Source organism: Nyctereutes procyonoides, unplaced genomic scaffold, assembly GCF_905146905.1.
Source record: "Nyctereutes procyonoides isolate TBG_1078 unplaced genomic scaffold, NYPRO_anot_genome, whole genome shotgun sequence".
NCBI classification, from domain to species: Eukaryota; Metazoa; Chordata; class Mammalia; order Carnivora; family Canidae; genus Nyctereutes; species Nyctereutes procyonoides.
The window spans coordinates 1,749,055-1,769,417 of NW_026575129.1; the positions used below are offsets into that span (position 1 = coordinate 1,749,055).

Here is a 20,363-nt window from a genome sequence, read left to right on the forward strand (position 1 = left end):
CCAGATGTAAAATTAGGAACGACCTTCGTGAGGGAAGTTTCTTTTTTTTTTTTATCTTTTTTTTTTAATAAATTAATTTTTATTGGTGTTCAATTTACCAACAATAACACCCAGTGCTCATCCCGTCAAGTGTCCCCCTCAGTGCCCGTCACCCATTCACCCCCACCCCCCGCCCTCCTCCCCTTCCACCACCCCTAGTTCGTTTCCCAGAGTTAGGAGTCTTTATGTTCTGTGTCCCTTTCTGATATTTCGTGAGGGAAGTTTCTGCTGCATGGTAGAGGTGGAAGCCAGATGGAAGAGTGCTAGGGAAAAACTGAGGTGTAGCTTTTTTTTTTTTAAATTTTTTTATTTATTTATGATAGTCACAGAGAGAGAGAGAGAGGCAGAGACACAGGCAGAGGGAGAAGCAGGCTCCATGCACCGGGAGCCCGACGTGGGATTCGATCCTCGGTCTCCAGGATTGCACCCTGGGCCAAAGGCAGGCACCAAACTGCTGCGCCACCCAGGGATCCCTGAGGTGTAGCTTTGTATGAATAATTAAGAGCTAATTTTTAAAAGAGATTAAAGGCCTGAGAAACTTCAGAGATAAAATTTCTGTGGGTCTTGGGGCGCCTGGGTGGCTGGGTTAAGTATCTGATTCTTGATTTCAGCTCAGGTCATGATCTCACGGTTGTGAGATCAAGTGCTGTGTCAGGCTCCTTGCTCAGCAGGGAGTGTGCTTGAGATTCTCTCTCCCTCTCCCTCTCCCCTTGCCCCCCTCATGCTTGCTCTATTTCTCTATCTCTCTAAAATAAATAGATAAAATCTTTAAAGAATTTTTCTATGGATCTGGCCTCGCAAATATCAAAGATACTGATGCCGGAAAGCCCATATGTGGATGCCCATTTTTTTAAATGCAGTATTTTATTATTAAGTACTATTTTTTAAGAATACTTTTGTATTTAAAGAAAAATTGAGCAGATAGTATGGATTTGCCATGTACTCCACACAGTTTCTCCCATCATCAACATCTTATTAGTATGGCACATTTGTTACAATTAATGAGCCAATATTGATACATTATTATTAACTAAAGTCTCATATTTCTTTAGTTTTTACCTAATACCTTTTTCCATCTCAAGATCCTATCCAAGATACCACATTACATTTAATGTCATCTCTTTGTAGAGTCCTATTGGCTGTGATGGTTTCCCCAGAGTGCCCTTGCTTTTGATGACCTTGTCAGTTATGAGGAGGATGGATCAGGTAATGCTGTAGGATGCCCCCCTAGGGAAATTGATGTTTTACTCATGATTAGACTGGGTTATGGGTTTATGAGAGGAAGCTCACAGAGGTAAAGGGCCTTTTTCATTGCGTTGTATCAGGAGTGTTAAAGGATTTGCAGGTAAATTTTAAAGCCACCAGAGGACCTTAGAAAGCCACCAACCTCTGAGGCTAGACATCTCCCCCTGGCCCCTGGCCCCCGTCACCCTCCGGTGGCCTCCGAGGCTAGGTGACAGCTCTCTCTGCTAGCAATCCTGAAACTGCCTCCTCCCTTGTGGTTGCCGTGCACTCCCCCCACTTTGTACAGTCCTTTTATTAAGCTCCCGCCGAATTATCCATTTGAGGCTGCCATCTGTTTCTTGCCACGATCCTGGCTGTTACACCTACCCCAACTTAGGGATGCAGTGAGCAACTTGTGCAAACTCCCAGTCAGGGATCTGGGTCTTGGGACTCTTCATCCAGAGCCCTGTTGTTTCTACCGTGTAGCCAACAGCTCGGGACCCAGAAGGAGGCCCTAGGTCCCCGGCATGTCCTGCCCACCCGCACCTTGCTCTGCGCGGGGCCATCTCGCCTCTAGCCGCCACTGTAGTGATTTTTAAAGCCCAAAATAAAATTGTGCCGTTAGTGTCCAAGGCTGTTGCCTTTGAAGAAGGATCAATTACCTGCCTGGATACACGGAGATGTTTTGTGTCTAGACTTCGTCTCTGACTCATGCTGATCATCTGGGTGGATCATTTAATCAATCTCTCATTTTCTCCTATCATCACTGTTGGGAAGCTTTCCTTGCGTGGGGACATATAATATTTCATTCCTAAAATAATAGTCCTTGTACATCATCATTTTACAGGTGACAAAATTTATGATCAAAGAGGTCATTAAGCTAGGATTTTTTTGTTTTGTTTGTTTGGGCTTTTTCCCATCTTTTGAAGATAGCTATTATTCTGTGAATCCAGCATCCCCTCAGGAAACTGCTTCCCCTTTCTCCATCCATGTGGCTGTGGTGAGAACAGTCCTGTTAGGACAGGGCCCTATCCCCTGGACTCTGAGCCTTTCCTCACTAAGTTGTGTGGACCTGAGATCATGAACACTGATTTGAGGTATATTTTTATTTGTCAAATGGTAACATGTAAAGCTGAGGAACTGCTGGTGGCCAGTTTACTGCACAGACACGACACATGGGAAGGGAGGGCAGCCGGAGATAGACTGGGAAACAGGCCTGCAGACCCCTGGCTCCAGTGCTCTGCCCATGTAGTGTGCAACATGCCCGTGGGTCCTGATAATTCCCCTTTTTGCTTAAGTTCAAACTTGGTATTAATCACTTACAACCCTCAAAATTCCTCATCTCTACTCATTGCTGGTCATCTTAGGTAGAACAAAAGAAAATAAAGGATTTGATTTGAAAATCACTGACAGAGGAGGGTTTCATTCAAAGGGTCGTTTATAGTTCCCCAAGCGTATTTGTTTAGTTTTTCTTTCTTGATCTCAACGACATCTGAAAAATAAATCTTATCTATTAAAAACAATTGCATTAAAACATAGCCAAATTTATTCAAATTGCAAGTCATCTTGAATGCAACTGAAAATTAGTGTTCTGTTGTTGGTCAACAATGAGTTTTATTCAGTCGTTTTTATTTATTTTCTTTTTTTTAAGATTTTATTTATTTATTTATTTATTTATTTATTTATTTATTTATTTATTTATTCATTCATTCATTCATTCAGAAGAGACACACAGACAGGCAGAGATACAGGCAGCTGGAGAAGCAGGCTCCCTGCAGGGAGCCTAATGCAGGACTCGATCCCAGGATCCCAGGATCACAGCCTGAGCTGAAGGCAGAAGTTCAACCACTGAGCCACCCAGGCGTCCCAGTCATCTTTATTTCTTAAAGAGCTCCATCATATGTGCCATTTCCCAGCTTTCAAGGTACCAGGCAGGAAAGCGAAAAGAAAGGTCTTCTAGAGCATGTATCGGTGGTGTTCTTTGTTGAAGTGATTAAAAGAAAAAGTTAACTACTACAAACAAGGAATACTTAAGGGGGTTTTGGGATTGACCCTAGAATAGAAAGAGATTTGAGATTAGGTAGTCCCCTGCTCCTCCTGATAGCTCAGAGATTTGCAGCCTCCATAAACTTACACTTGGCTGTCACCATGTGGGTAACCACCAAGTCCCCTCTGCATACTTAGAAATTGCCTGGGTGAGCCTCTTCAGTCTCAGCACAATTTGAAATCCAGCCCCAATGCCCATGTTCATGAATTGAACATCACTCTATACTGTGTGGCCACCTTGACCGGGAGGCTTAACACAGGTGACAGTCTGCTCTTGGGATTCATGAAAGAAAAAAATGTTTTAATCCTGCCTAACAAAAAGAATGTCTTAACCCCACCCAACAACAGTTTAAGACGTCAAAGGCACTGATCAGAGACTGTATCAACATCAACATTAGAGAGGTTGTCTCAAAAAAATATGGAGAGAAAAAAAATATATTCAGAGAATGGAGGTAAATATGCAGATAATTTCCAGCCAGCATGCCTGGGGACTCTGGGTTTACTAAGAATGTATTTCAAAATAACCAGCCAATTTGGTTGAACAAATGACTTTGAAATATTAAGCTAGTTGTTTGAATGACTAAACCAGTCCATGAGAACAATTTATCTTTGGCCCTCGGGTATAGACCTACTTATTTTTCAGAAACTTTTATTCTGTCTCATCCAAATTACTCTCCCATTGCTTCCACCCATTTTTAAAATACTTTTGCTCATAGAGAATGGCTACTTGGCTTCTCTTTGTCCCCTTGTTCAATTTCTTTTTTTTTTTTTTTAATTTTTTTTTATTTATTTATGATAGTCACAGAGGGAGAGAGAGAGAGGCAGAGACACAGGCAGAGGGAGAAGCAGGCTCCATGCACCGGGAGCCCGATGTGGGATTCGATCCTGGGTCTCCAGGATCGCGCCCTGGGCCAAAGGCAGGCGCCAAACCACTGCGCCACCCAGGGATCCCCCCTTGTTCAATTTCTTAGTTTTCTCCTATAGGTTCTAGTTAGTTTTTACACTTTTTTTTTTTTTTTTAGTAGAATTGACACACAGTGTTACATTAGTTTTAGGTATACAACCTAGTGATTTGACCGTCTACCGTCTGTCCTGTTATATCACTATTACGGGATCATTGACTGTGTTCCTTATGCTCTGCCTTTTTTTTTTTTAATGCTCTACCTTTTATTGAACAAATGAACAGTATCCAGTTATGGAATTATTTTCCATAACTGGAGGGAGACTGGAGGCCTCTGCTTCCCTCTCCCCTTCACCCATTTCACCCAGCCCTGCTCTCCTCTGGCAACCATCAGTTTATTCTCTGTATTTTACAGTTCTGATTCTGTTTTTTATTTGTTTATTGATTGATTGATTAGTGGAACCTTATAGTATTTGTCTTTCTTACCTAGCATAATACCCTCTAGGTCGATCCATGTCATGTCAAATGTCACCATCTCATTCTTTTTTATGGCTATGCAATATTCTACTTTGTACACATACCACATTTCCTTATCTATTCATCAGTTGATGGAACCACCCAGGCACCCTCTATTTTTAATTTTTTGAAGAACTTTCATACTGTTTTTCCACAGTGGCTATACCAATTTGCATTCCCACCAATAGTGCATGAGGGCTCCTTTTTCCCCATGTCCTCTCCACTTGTTGTTTCTTGCACTCTTGATTTTATCATTCCAACAGCCATGAGGTGATACCTAATTATGGTTTTGATTTGCACTTCCCTGATGATGAGTGATGTTGAGCATCCTCTCATGTATCTTTTTTTTAAATTTTTTTTTAATTTATTTATGATAGTCATACAGAGAGAGAGAGAGAGAGGCAGAGACATAGGCAGAGGGAGAAGCAGGCTCCATGCACCGGGAGCCCGACGTGGGATTCGATCCCGGGTCTCCAGGATCGCGCTCTGGGCCAAAGGCAGGCGCCAAACTGCTGCGCCACCCAGAGATCCCTCCTCTCATGTATCTGTTGGACATCTGTATGTCTTTGGAAATGTCTCTTCAGCTCCCCTGCCCATTTTATTTTATTTATTATTGAAGATTTTATTTTTAAAGGGGTGCCTGGATGGCTCAGTTGGTTAAACATCTGCTTTCAGCTCAGGTCATGATCTTAGGTTCCTGGGATCTGGCCCCGCATCAGGCTCCCTGCTCGGCAGGGAGCTTGCTTCTCCTTCTCTTTTTGCCTGCTGCTCCCCCTGCTTATGCTCTCTCTCTCTCTCTGTCAAATAAAATAAATAAAATCTTTAAAGAAATATTTTTATTTTTAAGTAATATCTATACCCAAGATGGTGCTTGAACTTATAACCCCGAGATCAAGAGTTGCATCATTCCACTGACTGAGCCAAGCAGGGGTCCTCTGCCCATTTTTTTTTTTTTGGATATGACTTTTCTCTGCCCATTTTTTAATCAGATTGTTTGTTTATTTTGGATTGGTTGTTTTTTTTTTAAGATTTTATTTATTTATTCATGAGCAACACATTGAGAGAGAGAGAGAGAGAGAGAGAGAGAGAAGCAGAGACACAGGCAGAGGGAGAAGCAGGCTCCCTGCAATGAGCCCGATGTGGGACCTGATCCCAGATCCTGAATTCCGGGATCACGCCCCAAGCTGAAGGCAGACACAACCGCTGAACCACTCAGGCGTCCTGGTTAGGTTTTTTTTTTTTTAATGTTGCCCTATACGAGTTCTTTATGTATTTTGGATATTAACCCCTTGTCAGATACATCATTTGCAAGTATCTTCTGTTGTTATTCTTTTTTTTTAAATTTTTTTTAATTTTTATTTATTTCTGATAGTCACAGAGAGGGGGGGGGGGCAGAGACATAGGCAGAGGGAGAAGCAGGCTCCATGCACCGGGAGCCCGACGTGGGATTCGATCCTGGGTCTCCAGGATCGCCCCTGGGCCAAAGGCAGGCGCCAAACCGCTGCGCCACCCAGGGGTCCCTTCTGTTTTTACTCTTAATTAAAACAAACAAACCATCAAAAACCCTAAGATACCATTTCTACTGGATTAGTAGATATTTGCCAAACTGGTGAATATAACATATTTGGTAGAAATAAAGTCCATCCATATATGATAGTTTGTGGGTTGTTATATAAAATAGAATATTATCTGTCTGTGGCTATGTTTGGCCTCATTTATCCCAGCTCTTCCTGTGTGCACTTCCTGAGGAGGAAACGTCATGAGTGCATGTTAGGAACATCACTGTTGTGTATGTGTGGACATGTGTGTGAAGGGCAGGTTGGAGAAGCCTGTCTCCATGGTGATGCTACCAAAGCCAACCCCCGCAAGTGGGATAAACAGGAGTCTCCAAGCCAAGTGCTGGGCTCAATTCTAGGAGCAGGCCAAGGCTATAGCTAGGTTGACAGAAAAGGAAAATGGGCCCATAGCACGTGGAATGAGTGTGCCTGAACTTCCTCAGGCACAAATAGGGAGGGAGAGAGGCCTGAAGATGGTCTGGCAGGTTTGAGACCGAGCAAGCTTGTGTTAAACCATTTATTTTTCTCCTGTCTTATTCCTCTCAGGTTTCTTCATAACCCTCTCTGAAATTCAGACCTCGGAAGAGTCCCAGGATGGAGAGAAGAACATGGCGGCCAGGTTCACGAAGCTCCAGGTAGTATCATGTTTTCTATCAGGCAGAGAGAGGTAAAACAACATGATGTTTTTAGAATTTGTAGTGGCTTGCTTGGCACATAAATTGGAAGGCCAAAAGTTTAGAGCCCCACAATTTCCCACAAATTTTGACGTAAAGGGGCAACAACTGTCTTCTATCTAATCAGCAAAGATACTTATTTCTGGATTTCTAAGTCATTTATTTAGCTGTGTATATTTGCTGATAATACTGGGAAGTTCTTTTCTTTTTTTTTCTTTTCTTTTCTTCTCTTTCTTTTTAAGATTTTATTTATTTATTTATTTATTTATTTATTTATTTATTTGTTTGTTTGTTTGTTTATTTATTTATTTAAGAAAGAGAGAAAGAATGTAAGCAGGGCAAGTGGCAAAGGAAGAGGGGAAAGCAGGCTCCCACTGAGTAAGGTGCCAGATGTGGAGCTCAATCCCAGCACCCTGGGATCGTGACCTGAGCAGAAGGCAGATGCTTTAAAGGAGCCACCTGGGTGCCCCCGGGCAGTTCTTTCTACCAGAGTCTTAAAATAATCTAGGTATTTGAAGGTGTGAAATAGAATGACTGCCTCTCTCACTGGTTGGGATGGATGCCAAGGTCATGGCGGCAGTTAGCTGGCCCAAGAGTGTGTCCTACCATGTATACATTTGGGCTAAATGGCAGAGCTCAGCTAAAATCCAGAAGTTCATAGATACCAGAGTTAGAATTCCATTGGGGAAATGCTTACAAAAAACTGGACCAGGAAAAAAAAAAAAAAAAAAACTGGACCAGGATAAAGAGAAGACTAAGGGACAGAAAGGAAGCTTGAGGTGTATTATTATTGCCATATTCTGCAAAATCAGACTTCAGCTTCTGTTCAGCCTCTGTTTGGAACTAAAAACACTCAAGAAAAAAAAATAAGAATAAAAACACCTCAAGTTTCTTCCTGAGAGGCGTGGGCAATTGTGCGACAGCTATATTCTCTGATAGTTTCCAGCTATCAGAGAATATAGCTGGATTCTCTGATCATGATTCCATCCAAGGTTCTGTGACAAGCCAGCATGATAAGGTTATGTGTGTCTGGGTATTTTATGGTTGTGTGTGACTTTGTCACTTGGCTTTGCAACACGGAGAATTCCCTAAGTACCCACAGGAGAAGATAAACCAGTGACTGGCAGCTCAGGCGAAGTGCCCTCCTTTATTCTTTAGCCTTCCCTCCATCTTTCCCCCACAGTTTAGTTCAATAAGTTTTAAGTGCCTGAAATCATTCTTGGTGAATGCATAATGCTGGACCACTCTGAAGATATGCGGTTGAGAGGGGGACCCTCGTCATCAGCTCATCAGCGCGCACTCGTCACCGAGACAGGGTAACCCATGGTTACTGAGCCCAGATCAGTGAAGGGCAGAGAGCCCCCCCCTCCTCACTGCTCTTTAAAAGAGGCCCAGCCAAGGGACCCTACCAGCTCCTAGCTCCCAGCCTGGGCAAAGGTGCGGGAAGCAAAGCCTGAGACCTTCAGCCGAGCGAACCAGCTGCGGAAGCAAGGCCAGCATGTCTCCGTCTTTCAAACTTAAGTGTCACCTCGTTCTGATCTTCCTGATGGCTCTACGAGGGGAGACCCGGTACCTGGAGGTGAGCCACCTTCGCGCCGACCCGCTACATCCTCTGCGTGCGGGGCCGGCCCTGGGGGGGCCGCTCAGCCTCCGCTGGGGTCCGCTCCCCGCTCCCCCCCCCCTCCCGTCCTTGCCCCCTTCTTTCTCCGGCTTTCCCCTAGGCTGGGCTTCCTCCCCGCCTCTCCGTCCCTGTCCCGGCTCCTGGGGGTGCCCTGGTCCGATGGAAGGGGTCGGGAGCTGTGGTGCGCCCCTTTATTCCCTTCGCTGCGGGGCAGGGAGAGCGCCCGGCCCCGGCCCCTTCCCACCCTGAACTTTCCCGACTCCTCGTTCTTCCCCGGCAGCTGCGGGAAGCGGCGGACCGCGACCCCCTCCTGCTCTGGGGCGCCCGCCTGAAGCGGGAGCTGGCGGGGGAGCCCGAGTACCGCCGCGCGCTGCGTGAGTCGGGGCTGCGGGCGCCTCCTCGGCAGGCGGGGGGGGGGGACGGGGGCGGCGGGGGGGGGCGCTGGGGGCCGGGGGGTGTCTTGGACCGCGGGGGGTGGCGGGGGTGGCGCTGGGGGCCGGGGGGTGTCCTGGATCACGGGGGGTCTGGGGGGCGCTGGGGGCCGGGGGGTGTCCTGGATCGCGGGGCGGCGGGGGCGACTCCCATGGGGGACCGCGGGGGTCGGGGCCGCGCCGGGGGGGGGGGTGCCGTCCTGGTGTGGAGGGGGTGCAGGGGGGCCTACTCCCAACGGGGGGCCGCGCGGGGCGGGGGGCTGCCCTGGACCGCGGGGTGCGGGGGGGCGACTCCCTCCGGGGGCCGCGGAGCCGGGCCAGCCGACGCCCTGGTGGCCGCAGCCCCCCGCCGCCCCCCGCAGGGTGCCTGGACATGCTGAGCCTCCCGGGTCAGTTCACCTTCACCGCCGACCGGCCGCGGCTGCACTGCGCCGCCTTCCTCATCGCCGAGCCGGAGGAGCTCATCACGGTCCACTACGACCTGGTCTCCATCGACTGTCGGGGCGGCGACTTCCTGAAGGTGAGCCCCGGGCCCGCCCCAGAGGCCGCGGTCCCGACCCCCTCCCGCGCTCCCGGCCGGCGCCCCAGGATGAGAAACCCACCGCGCGCCGCCCGGGGCTCAGGGCTCAGCGGCGGGGCGCCCGCCTGCCGCCCAGGGCGTGACCCCGGGGCTCGGGCTAGGTCCCGCGGGGGTCCCGCGGGGGCCGCGTCTCCCTCGCCTGTGGCTCTGCCTCTCTCTCTGTGTTAAGTAAAATCTTTGCCAAAAGGAATAAGACAAACCGACGGGCACCGCTGCTGGGGGCCCCCAAGAGGGCTGGCCCTGCGTGGAGGCCGGCGGGTCTCTGGGGGCTGCCCCAGGCCCCGGAGCCGGGGGAGTCAGGTCCCAGGCAGCCCGCAGGCCCCAGGCCCCAGGCCTCAACCTCCCCACGTGTCCACCCCTCGGGGTTCCCGTGAGGCGCCCGCACCCACACAGGCCCCCTGAAGTGATCCTGATTAGGACCCCAAGTGGAATTATTTTGGAACCTGTCAAACTCCTTAGAAGAGGACCAGTCCGCGAAGTAGTAGGTAGCTAGCTGGTAATTTTGGTGACAGGAGCTAGGTTGGACCCTTAAATTGGAGACCTGGGGTGATTTTAAGAGGCCTGTCAATACAAGTCAACAGTGACCTTTTGTCCAACCACAAACTTTAACAAGTGAAGGAAAGAAGTCCTAAGTGGCCTAACAGCCATCGCTGTTTGAGCATTGAAGGTAGTTCTTGATATTTTCATATGAAATAAGAGTCACAAAATGAGGAAAGTGGGTGCAGCTAGCCTTTGGCAAGTAGGTAAAGTTGCTACTCCAGTTTTTTTTTTTCTTTTGCTAGTTTTGAGATATTTTGTTAGTATGTCAATGAGAAGAAGGAAGAGACAGGCTGAAACCCAAATCATGCTTGTGTGGAGTTCTTCTGAAGATGGGATGTGTGCAAAACCTGACCAAGATAAGAATGTAAATTGTCTATAGTTTCATTTACCAATAAATTATCAAATAGAGTATAATAAAGTTTACTTACTTTGGATACTTTAAGGCTTATGAAGAAAAAATCAATAATAACAGGTGCAAACAACCTTCAAGGCCAAAATATAGAGAGATGGAAGTCAAGTAGGCAGGGGAGAACAGGTTGTCAGTTCACTTAAGGCTGCAGGCTCATTGCTAGATAACTTGCTCCCTTTGCGATATACCTGTAACTTCAGGAGTTGATGGGAATGATCATCTATGTCTGTGTTTTCTGTTGGAAGGTGTTTGATGGTTGGATTCTCAAGGGGGAGAAATTCCCCAGTTCCCAGGACCATCCTCTCCCCACCACTGAGCGGTACATAGATTTCTGTGACAGTGGGCTTAGCCGAAGGAGCATCAGATCTTCCCAGAACGTGGCCATGATCTTCTTCCGGGTCCATGAACCAGGAAACGGATTCACATTCACCATAAAGACAGATCCCAACCTCTTTCGTAAGTGGGCTCCCTCTCTTCTCAGTGGGAAGGCAGGACATGGAGGGCGGGTCAGATCTGCTTTGCAAAGGTAGTGTGATTGCACCAGACTAAAATTGGAAGGGAAGAATATTTGAATGGAAATTCTTTTGTCATTAGAAATGACCTAAAGGATATTTCCTATTCATTACTCTGAAAATCAATTCACAGTTTTTAATTTATTTCCCAGGCTAGGTAGGATATTAATTTTTGGTGGGTAGAATTTTGTTTCGTTTTTTTTCTTTAGTCTTTTTCTAATCTTCTGAGGCACTACAATGGATTCAGTAGCAAACTTTAATCCCTCTGAGTCATTCCATTGATCTGGGGTTAGCTTGAGGAATCAGATCTGAAGTTGCTTTCTTAGAGATATTTAGGCAAAGTTCTATCTGGGATTGGTAGACGGATTTCATGTCCTAAGCAGAGGGTGGGACTGAAGGACCTCAGCATTGCTTCCTAAGTCTGAGCCCATCACTCTAATATATTTCATTTCTAATGGGTACACACACAGATGCTGCAAATGTGAACAGCCCAGGCCTGAAACATGTTACTCTAATCAAAATGAGTTCATTCATTTGCTTACTATTTTTCTTACTAAAAGTGTTTTTTTTTTTTAAATGAGGAAAAGAAAAAAAAGTCACTCATTTTTGGCTGCATACAATAGTATTAATATTAACACTTCAAATGGTGGAAGAATGGGGCCTAATCTGCCAAATAATAATTTATTGACTTGCCCTGCAATTTTTATTTTTTAAAAAAGAAGCCTCCCCGAAAGTCTATTTTTGAGGACTGGAATAGAATAATCCTACAAAGCAACATGAAATGTTTCTCCTATATTTCATGTGGTTAGAGATCAAAAATTTTCTAGAATCACCAAGGGATTTCAGTTCTTTTTGAAATTAAGTGTAATGTAAACAGACAAAGGAGGAAGAGTTCTGACCTATTCTGACCAATCAGAAATCTTTGGCCCATGAGCAACAAAACTCTGATACTTCTAGTCTTGTAGTTAGGAGAATAAATTTATTATAAGTCTAGATTTGAGATACAAAACAAATCAGAAAGTCATGATAAAGTTAAATATTAATATTTTCTTTTTAAAATATTTTACCTTTTAGTCAATTTACTACTTAACACCCAGCATATATTTATTCAGACATAAGTCTGCTTTCTTTTTTTCTCAGCCTGTTTTGTAACTGTTTTTTAATTTATTAACTTCATTATTTTAAAAATATCATTATAGTTACAAGTTCAGTGAAGGAAGGTTTAGAGCAGGCAGGGTTTGAGTTCTGGCCTCACCTTTGAGCTTTTATTCTTCTAGATATGCAGCTCAAACTTGGACCCTAGTTAATGAAGTGTTTCTAGAACTTCTTCTCCTTGCTAATGTTGTTTGATTATTAATTTATGTCTTATATTTGTTGTAAACAAGGTAACTCCTTGAGATTGAGATTAGATGCCCCTTACTCCCCAGGAACTTCTACAATGACCATACATCATTGGTGATTTTTATGCTCAGCCCCCACTCTTTCCCAATTCCAAATTGCCCTTGTGGTACATATTTTCGGACAGGCTACAAGGCCCTAGACCATAAACAGGAGCCTCAAATAAGGATAGGATCAAGTTCTATAAAAACACAGCACACCAAATAGTGAAAATGTGATTTTGTATTTCCACAAAGCCTGCAACGTGATTTCCCAGACCCCAAATGGAAGGTTTACCCTGGTAGTCCCACATCTGCATCGAAACTGCAGCTTCTCCATAATTTATCCTGCGGTGATCAAAATATCTGATCTCACCCTGGGCCACCTAAGTGGTCTGCAGTTAAAGGTAAGTTGCTTTCTTAATTTCCAATCACTTACTAAGACCATGGCTTCATCAGAGAAGGAGGAATTGCACGGGGCAAACATGGCCATTAGCAAATTGTGGGAGCATGTGCTTCCATCGACTGTTGGTTGCAGGTGTGCTTGCCCTCGCTGCTTTGATGAAAGCCCCTTCTATTTCCCTTATGCTGCATGTTGCCTACTCAGGTGCCCCTTCTGATTACTTGACTCCTTCTCTTGTGATGTAAGAAATGTTTTCAGTTGATAAACTTGTGGCATATAATTACAATTGAACTCTCTTGTACTTGCCTCTTTGACAAAAATTCTCTCCTCGCAGAACCTAGTGTGAGTCATCTACACAGCTGTTTTCTGATTATTGGAATGTTTGATGACATGAAGGAAGTATCTCAGTGACAGAACTGTGTGATGAAGGAATGCTAAGTGTAGCATAAAATATAAAATTGGATTTTTATATCACAAAATACAGTAAAATCTTGAAGTTCTTTTTACTTTATATTTAATTCAATATTTTGCATGAAAATATTACTTGAGGATCTCCATCAATCTGTATTTCTGTGAACTTCCGTATGGACTTTACAATTAATGCTGAGCTTGACCACATTTTTTTTTTTAACACTGCCAGTTTCCTTCCTCTGAGTCATTCTCATTTCTTTTCACTTTCTCATCTTCCCAGGTTAAGATAGCTCATGTATTTGCTGACATCAAAGACAGTTATTGTTCCTAATCAGACAGATTTCAGTGAAAACCAAATAAATAGGACCAGCACTGAAAAAAAGGTGTATATCTAATTTCCTTTAAGCACTAAATTCATAGGCCAGTGCAATGGGCTTCTGGGTTCCAGAAATAAAAAGAAAGTTAGAGCGGGGGTGATGCTGGACAGCATCAGGAAGATGGGCAGAGCTAGGGCGTGGAGAGCCCAGTAGGGCATATGAAGGAGTTTGAGTTTATAAGTGCAGTGGGAAACCACTGAAGGGGTGCAGGCAGGAACATGACACAACCCATTTGATTATGTTCAGGTCCAGTGAGAGTGACTGGAAATTACTGACCTCATGACCAAATTAACTAACAAGGTCCAAAGGGGGAGGGAGAGGATTACTTAAAGGCCATGCTGGCTTTGTGTGGTGTATGGGCCATGGGGTCCAGAGTGGTATGGCGAGGGCCATTGTCACAATCTAGGCAAGAGATGATAGTGGCTTTGTCCAGGGAGCCAGACCCTCAGTGGAAAAATCCAGGGGATTTCTTCTGAGGAGCTGTACACAATAGGGTTGTGAAGTACTTCTCATCCCTAAGAATACCTGAGAGGTTGGGAAGAGGAGAAAAGTCATTGAGTGTCAAGGAACAGGTGTGTCCAACTTGTTTGTTTGTTTCTGTTTGGTTCCCCCTTATTTTAGCTCCTAGTTCTTCCCAATTTCCTTCCCATTTCTCTCTCTGGGACCTGCCTTTTCCCCTTCACCACCTCCTACTGAAATTTAGACCCTGAAGAACCAGGTGGAAAGTCTAGTCTTAAGAGATGTTCCCCCCAGACATCCTCTACTGAAGGGAAAGACAATTAAGGTTTTTTCCCTTCACGTCTTATGCGACTCTTCATACAAGAACATGAGCCTGTACAGAGGGAGACTAATGAAGCCTCTCTTTCATTACCGGATGAAATGATATATAGAGCATCTAAGCATAGGACCCAGCAGATAGTGGGCACTTAAAAAATGTCCCCATCTGCTTCCTTGTATTAACCAAACACTTGGTGTTATTTTCTAATTTGTTGTTTAGTTCTAGTTGCATTTCAGTGCCTTCTAGATGTTTGAATGTGTGTGTGTTTATTTATGTGTGTGTTTAACATTGTCTATTTTAGATGTTGTTCTCTATGTGGCAGGGTCTACCCGGTTCACTTCTGAGCACTTTGGCACTCTGGGCTAGGTCTCTCCAGAGTATGCCTCAGTGAGGATGACTGGCAAAGCTGGCTGTGTGATCATGGGGGACAGTGCAAGATGAAAATGTGTGGGTCCTTATTTTAGAGTTAATGAAAATTGCAAGATGGTGACAGCAGAGCCTTAAACCAAGCACAAGGCCCTCCTAAGTGTGGGCCCTGTGGGCAAAGGTGGCAAGCTGACGAGGCTAGCAGTGCAGATCACAGGAGATAGGTGGCCCAAAGTGCAACATTTGGAACTGAGAGTGGCTGGTTTACTTCTGTGGGAAAGTAAAGTGCAGGAATTGCTGTGGACGAGGCAGCGTGGAAAAGATGAAGGGCAGTGGAAATAGTTATAGTGGATTACTTCTGCATTACATTCTGGCTTCAAGCAGCTTGAAATAAATTAGTTTTAGTTGAGAGAAGAAAGACAATGGTAACTTTACCTACCTTGAGTCCCAAAGGAGGGTTCTCTTCTTTCTTTAACATTCTTAGAACTAATCTAAATGCCTATTAGTAGAAATAAGGATTGCCCCAATAGCAGGTAACGTGCTTTATAAAGAAGAAGAGGTGAGTTGAAGGACAAACTGATATAAAAGCCCTATTTATAAAAACTGACTGCATGCATTAAGAAATTCGAATAATTCAGTACATATGTCCAGATGATTTAAAAAGCACAGCATTTTTAGATTCAATTTTCATTCGTTTTACGTGGCATTCACAGATTCCCATTTCATCATTCCAGTTCTTGAGATTATAATTTTTTTTTAATGCACATTTAAAGAAAATGATTACTCAACTGATTTAGAAGAGCAGTTCTTAGGATCTTTTTTTTTTTCTTTCTTATAACTGTCTCTTAATTTCCGGAGTCCTGGTTGTTAAGTTAAATGGCACTGCCAGGATGTCTAGGGCTCATTGAGTGAATTCACCAACTTGAGATTGGTCAAATGGTTTGACTTCTGTAGTTGGTTGAAAGCTATCTTTCTCTGCTTTATTCTCTTAGAACCCCTCAGCAGGTTGTGGGGGAATAGGAGACTTTGTAGAGCTGCTGGGAGGAACTGGACTGGACCCTTCCAAGATGATGCCTTTGGCTGACCTCTGCTATTCATTTCATGGCCCCGGTGAGATGTTTCTTTGATAATTATTTATGAGCCTATCAAGATTCCTTAAATAAAACTTGATACTTCCTTAAAAGAAACACCCTAGATTTTTTTCTTATACATGGGCAGGCAAGTTCAACCCAAAAAACTTCCATTTTGCACATTGAGCCAATGTAAGGATTCTTACACTTGAGCAAATGTATAATATCGAGAATCCATTATGAAAATATCTGACACTGGGAGAGAAGCCTCTGAAGAAAGAGGGTATATGTTTAAGGTTAGCCCTAATAAAACCATGAGCACGATAGAGCTTTTTTGTTCTTCGCTCTTTCCACCTTCTTGAAGGTCCCTACTTTCATCCTCTAGAGACTAAGAAGTTTACTCACTGAAAATAGATGGATCAAATAGATGTACCATCAACCACTAATAGTATAATAATGAAGTAATATCTTTTTTAAATAATGGAGTAATATGTAAATAACTTTTCCATATATATGCATATGTATTATTCATAATACATAAATTAGAAAGTGGTATGCTTTATCAGAAATTCTCAGAAGTGCCGAATATCCCCAACTTCTAGGGGCAAAACAAGCCTCTGAAAGAGCAGTGCAAAACCAGAAATACATTCTGAAATCTGAAAGTGGTCACTGGTAATGAAAGACCAGTTTAGTGTATAGCATGCCAAACAGAACCAGGTATTCTTTTTTTTTTTTTTTTAAGATTTTATTTATTTATTTGAGACAGAGAGAGCACAAGGGGGCTGTGGCAGAGGAAGAGGGAAAAGCAGGCTCCCCGCTGAGCAGGGAGCCTGATGTGGGACTCCCTCCCAGGACCCCAGGGTCATGACCTGAACTGAAGGCAGATGCTGCTGCTTAAGTGACTGAACCACCAAAGCGCCCCAGAACCAGATGTTCTTTGTTAGGGATCAATGAAGATTTTCCATTGGTTGATGCTTAGGTGGGGTGAGGGTGGCTGGGAATTGCTGGTTTAAGCTGCCAGTACATGTGGCTTTTCTCACCTCTTGCTGTGTCCTCTGAGGCACTGGATCCTTCCATGCAGGGGGGCACCTGCGAGGAGATGCATTTGCTCCGGATAAGAAGAGTAGATTAAGGCTAAAGAACACTCGCTCCTTAAAATGTAGGTAATTGAAGTCAGAGTGATTTTGGTGCAGTTAAGTCAAATAATAAGTAAGTAAGGTACCATTAACAAAGGAAAGGGAGCATGTTATATATATCAAAGTGTAGAGTAAGATCATGAAAAGAATAAGCTTTCAAATCATTTAAAGAAAATTAAATTTGGACCTCCTCATAGAAGCTTAACCTAGACTCCCAGGTGCTTATATAAAAATAATTAAAGGGTTTACATTTATTACGTCTCTAAATTGGCTTTTACCTCAATAAATACCTGGCTGTTTTACTTCATTTGAACCCAGGCACAGGTTGTGAAGTACCTGTTATGCAGTGATAATGCTAGAGTGTGTCAGGATGTGGTCCTTACCGAGACAAAGTAGTGGTGCTGATGGGGGAGATAGACAAAATTAAACAGCAGTAAAAATTATTGTATAGAAGATAAGTCTTGCCTCAGCAGCCAGCTCAACACTGGAAAAATAAAAGAAATTTTTGATAAAAGTGCTATGAGTTTCAATGTATAGGTGTTCAGTCACATCTGCACTTGAAGATATATATAAACATTGCCAGATGCTCACACAAATAATTGATAAGATTGAAAAGAAACAATGAATAAGATTGGGCTTAGGAGAAATCAGGATATCAAAAGCCATTCCATATAAGAAGCCCAGAAAAAGGGATCCCTGGGTGGCACTGTGGTTTAGCGCCTGCCTTTGGCCCAGGGCGCGATCCTGGAGACCCGGGATTGAATCCCATTTCGGGCTCCCGGTGCATGGAGCCTGCTTCTCCCTCTGCCTGTGTCTCTGCCTCTCTCTCTCTCTCTCTCTCTGTGACTATCATAAAAAAAAAAAAAAAAAAAAAAAAAAGCCCAGAAAAAACGAGAGTGAAAAGGTACGGGTGGACAATACAACAAAGCAAGTATATTCATGTATCTAAACTATGCAAATGATTTCTTGCTTATATATAAACAGTTACTATCTAGGCTTGGAAAATAAGAAACAGGTGATGATTTTTTTTTTTTTTAGTTGACATAAAATCCAGCAGTCTACTCCATCCTCCAGCCCTGTCCACTAAACACCCTCTGGGTCCTTAGTAGGACAACCAAAAACGGCCTCTGCCCCTTGGAACCTGCCCCTAGGGGGCGGTGCCGCCCCTGCTGAGACACGAGCAAGGCGAGCGCGGTAGAGCTTTGGCCTCCACTGCCTTGGCCATGAAAGCCTTGCAGGGAGAACATGAAAAGTGCAGAGACATCTTACTGCCTCTGTTAAATAACAAAATCCAACTGAATAGATTTGTAAAATCTCATTGGCTTTATTAAAAAATTCATGAATCGGGCAGCCTTCCATCTAGCAAGTAGAGGAGTCTCCAAGGCCTTGTACAAAATGGAAGTATTTTTTTTATAGAAGGAGGGTGGGACAAGAAATTCGTCCAAAGAAAAAGATTGTTTCATGGGCCACCTGGGTGGCTCAGTCAGTTAAGCACCTGCTTCCGGCTCAGGTCATGATCTAAGGTCCTGGAATACAGCCCTGCATCTGGCTCCCTGCAGACCAGGGAGCCTGCTTCTCCCCCTGGCCTTCCCCCTGCTCATGCTTGTGCTCTCTCTCCCTCTCCCTCTGAAATAAATACAATTTTTAAAAAATCTAAAAAAGAGATTGTTCCAGACAAGGCCACATTCCCTTAGGTGGAAAAGCAAGGTGCCTTGTCATCCAGATTGCATCATCTTCCTTTTGGGGGATGGAGAGGGCCCCTGTAGCTGACTCGCGGACACAGATAGAAAATTCCTGACTGGTTAAGGCCACCTTTTAGAGGAGGTTGAAATTACAATTAGATTAGATATTAGCCCCAGTTTCGGTACGAAACTGGTCTGAAGAACACCATGTTGGGCCTGTGATTTTCTTTCTTTTTTTCCCCCTGTGATTTGCTTTTTAACTCCACTTTCCAGCCAGTTTTATTTGGCTAACAGTGTTTTTGGTCATGAAGAAAACTGAATTCAATTTCAGCTTTCTACAATTAATTATATATTATAATAAAAATGAAAACAGAACATTTCACCTGATGCAGTGGGGTTGAGTATGTGAGAGAAAGATACATCCCCTTGATTTCTTTATGTATAATGGTCTTATGAATGGAAATGGTTTGTGTGGTTTCCAACCTGCAGTGAAACTTTTATTTTTCCATAAATTATAGCCCAAATGAAAATTGGCTGTGACAACACAGTGGTGCGCCTGGTCTCTAGCGGAAAGCACATAAACCGTGTGACTTTTGAGTACCGCCAGCTGGAACCATATGAACTGGAAAACCCAAGTGGAAATAGTATCCAAGAACTCTGTTTGTCCGGTCTTTGAATAACCAATCCCAGTGATGTACATGCTGCTAGCTAAGTGAGTTTTTAATGGCTATTATATATGATTTTGATGACCAGCTAGTTAAAAGCCTTTCATACCAGTCAGTATTCCCAAGTGTGAGCACACATTCGACACACCTAAGCAGACACACCGTGTGCACAAGCATGCATTATTTTTTGTACCTTATTTCTTTTTCATTTGTAATATATGAATGACCACATGGCAGACAGTAGCCCCCCTTTGGTAGAAAAACAGTTTTCTTTTGTTATTTGGTATGCTACAAACCTGAAATGGTAAGGCAAGGGCACAGCAATGGGCAATAAGAAATTGTATCTCAAAAAAAAATGTATCTAAAGGGAAAATACCATAAAGAAATTAAAATGGTGGTGTTCATATCAGTCCTAGAGCAGAAAACAATTGAATGGCTGTGTATGTGTATACCAAAGTAGTTGCATCTGTTTGTTATTCTATTTGTAATAGGTAACAAATTATAGCTACTATTTATTGATTTGTAACATCTTGTTTCTAACAAAACTTTGTAGCTTGGAAAAAAGTTTCCATCCACAAGTACAAACGTGAATAAATGTATCAGAATGCTGACACCTTGATATTTTGCTTTGTTTTCCTAAGTAGACCCCTCCCTTATTACCATTAGAAAATAATGTTCTCTCATGTGATGCAGAACCAAGTGCTGAGTTAAGTCATTTCAGAGTTTTTACAGCTAGTAGAACTCTGGGCCACTGGAGTAGAATTATTTAGAGCAAGAGGCAGGATTACACTATTTGCACAAACAACACAAATGGTCCTGATGGGGAAGCAGGATGCAGAAATCCTTTTTCCACCATCCCCCAAGAAAACTGAGAATACATGTTTTTGTCCCAATGGGGAGGACTTCTCAACAAGGACCTGACAGCTCTCATAGACATTTGCAGAAATAGGAGGACTTCTTTGGTGCTGAGGGTCATTTACTGTTGAGTAAGGCTTGTTCACCTTTGGCTGGAGACCAAGCATTTGGTCTATACTAGACACGTGGGGGCCA

At 43.8% G+C, this 20,363-nt stretch overlaps 1 protein-coding gene across 1 annotated transcript; it reads left to right on the forward strand.

The window, feature by feature from the left end:
* Window positions 1-8,423: 8,423 nt before the first annotated feature.
* CRHBP (corticotropin releasing hormone binding protein) lies at window positions 8,424-19,910 on the forward strand. The gene is made up of 7 exons (XM_055342264.1): window positions 8,424-8,535; window positions 8,858-8,951; window positions 9,371-9,528; window positions 10,783-10,993; window positions 12,684-12,832; window positions 15,753-15,870; window positions 19,167-19,910. The coding sequence occupies exons 1-7, from the start codon at window positions 8,455-8,457 to the stop codon at window positions 19,322-19,324; spliced, it is 969 nt and encodes a 322-aa protein (XP_055198239.1). The 5' UTR covers window positions 8,424-8,454; the 3' UTR covers window positions 19,325-19,910.
* The last annotated feature ends 453 nt before the right edge of the window (window positions 19,911-20,363 follow it).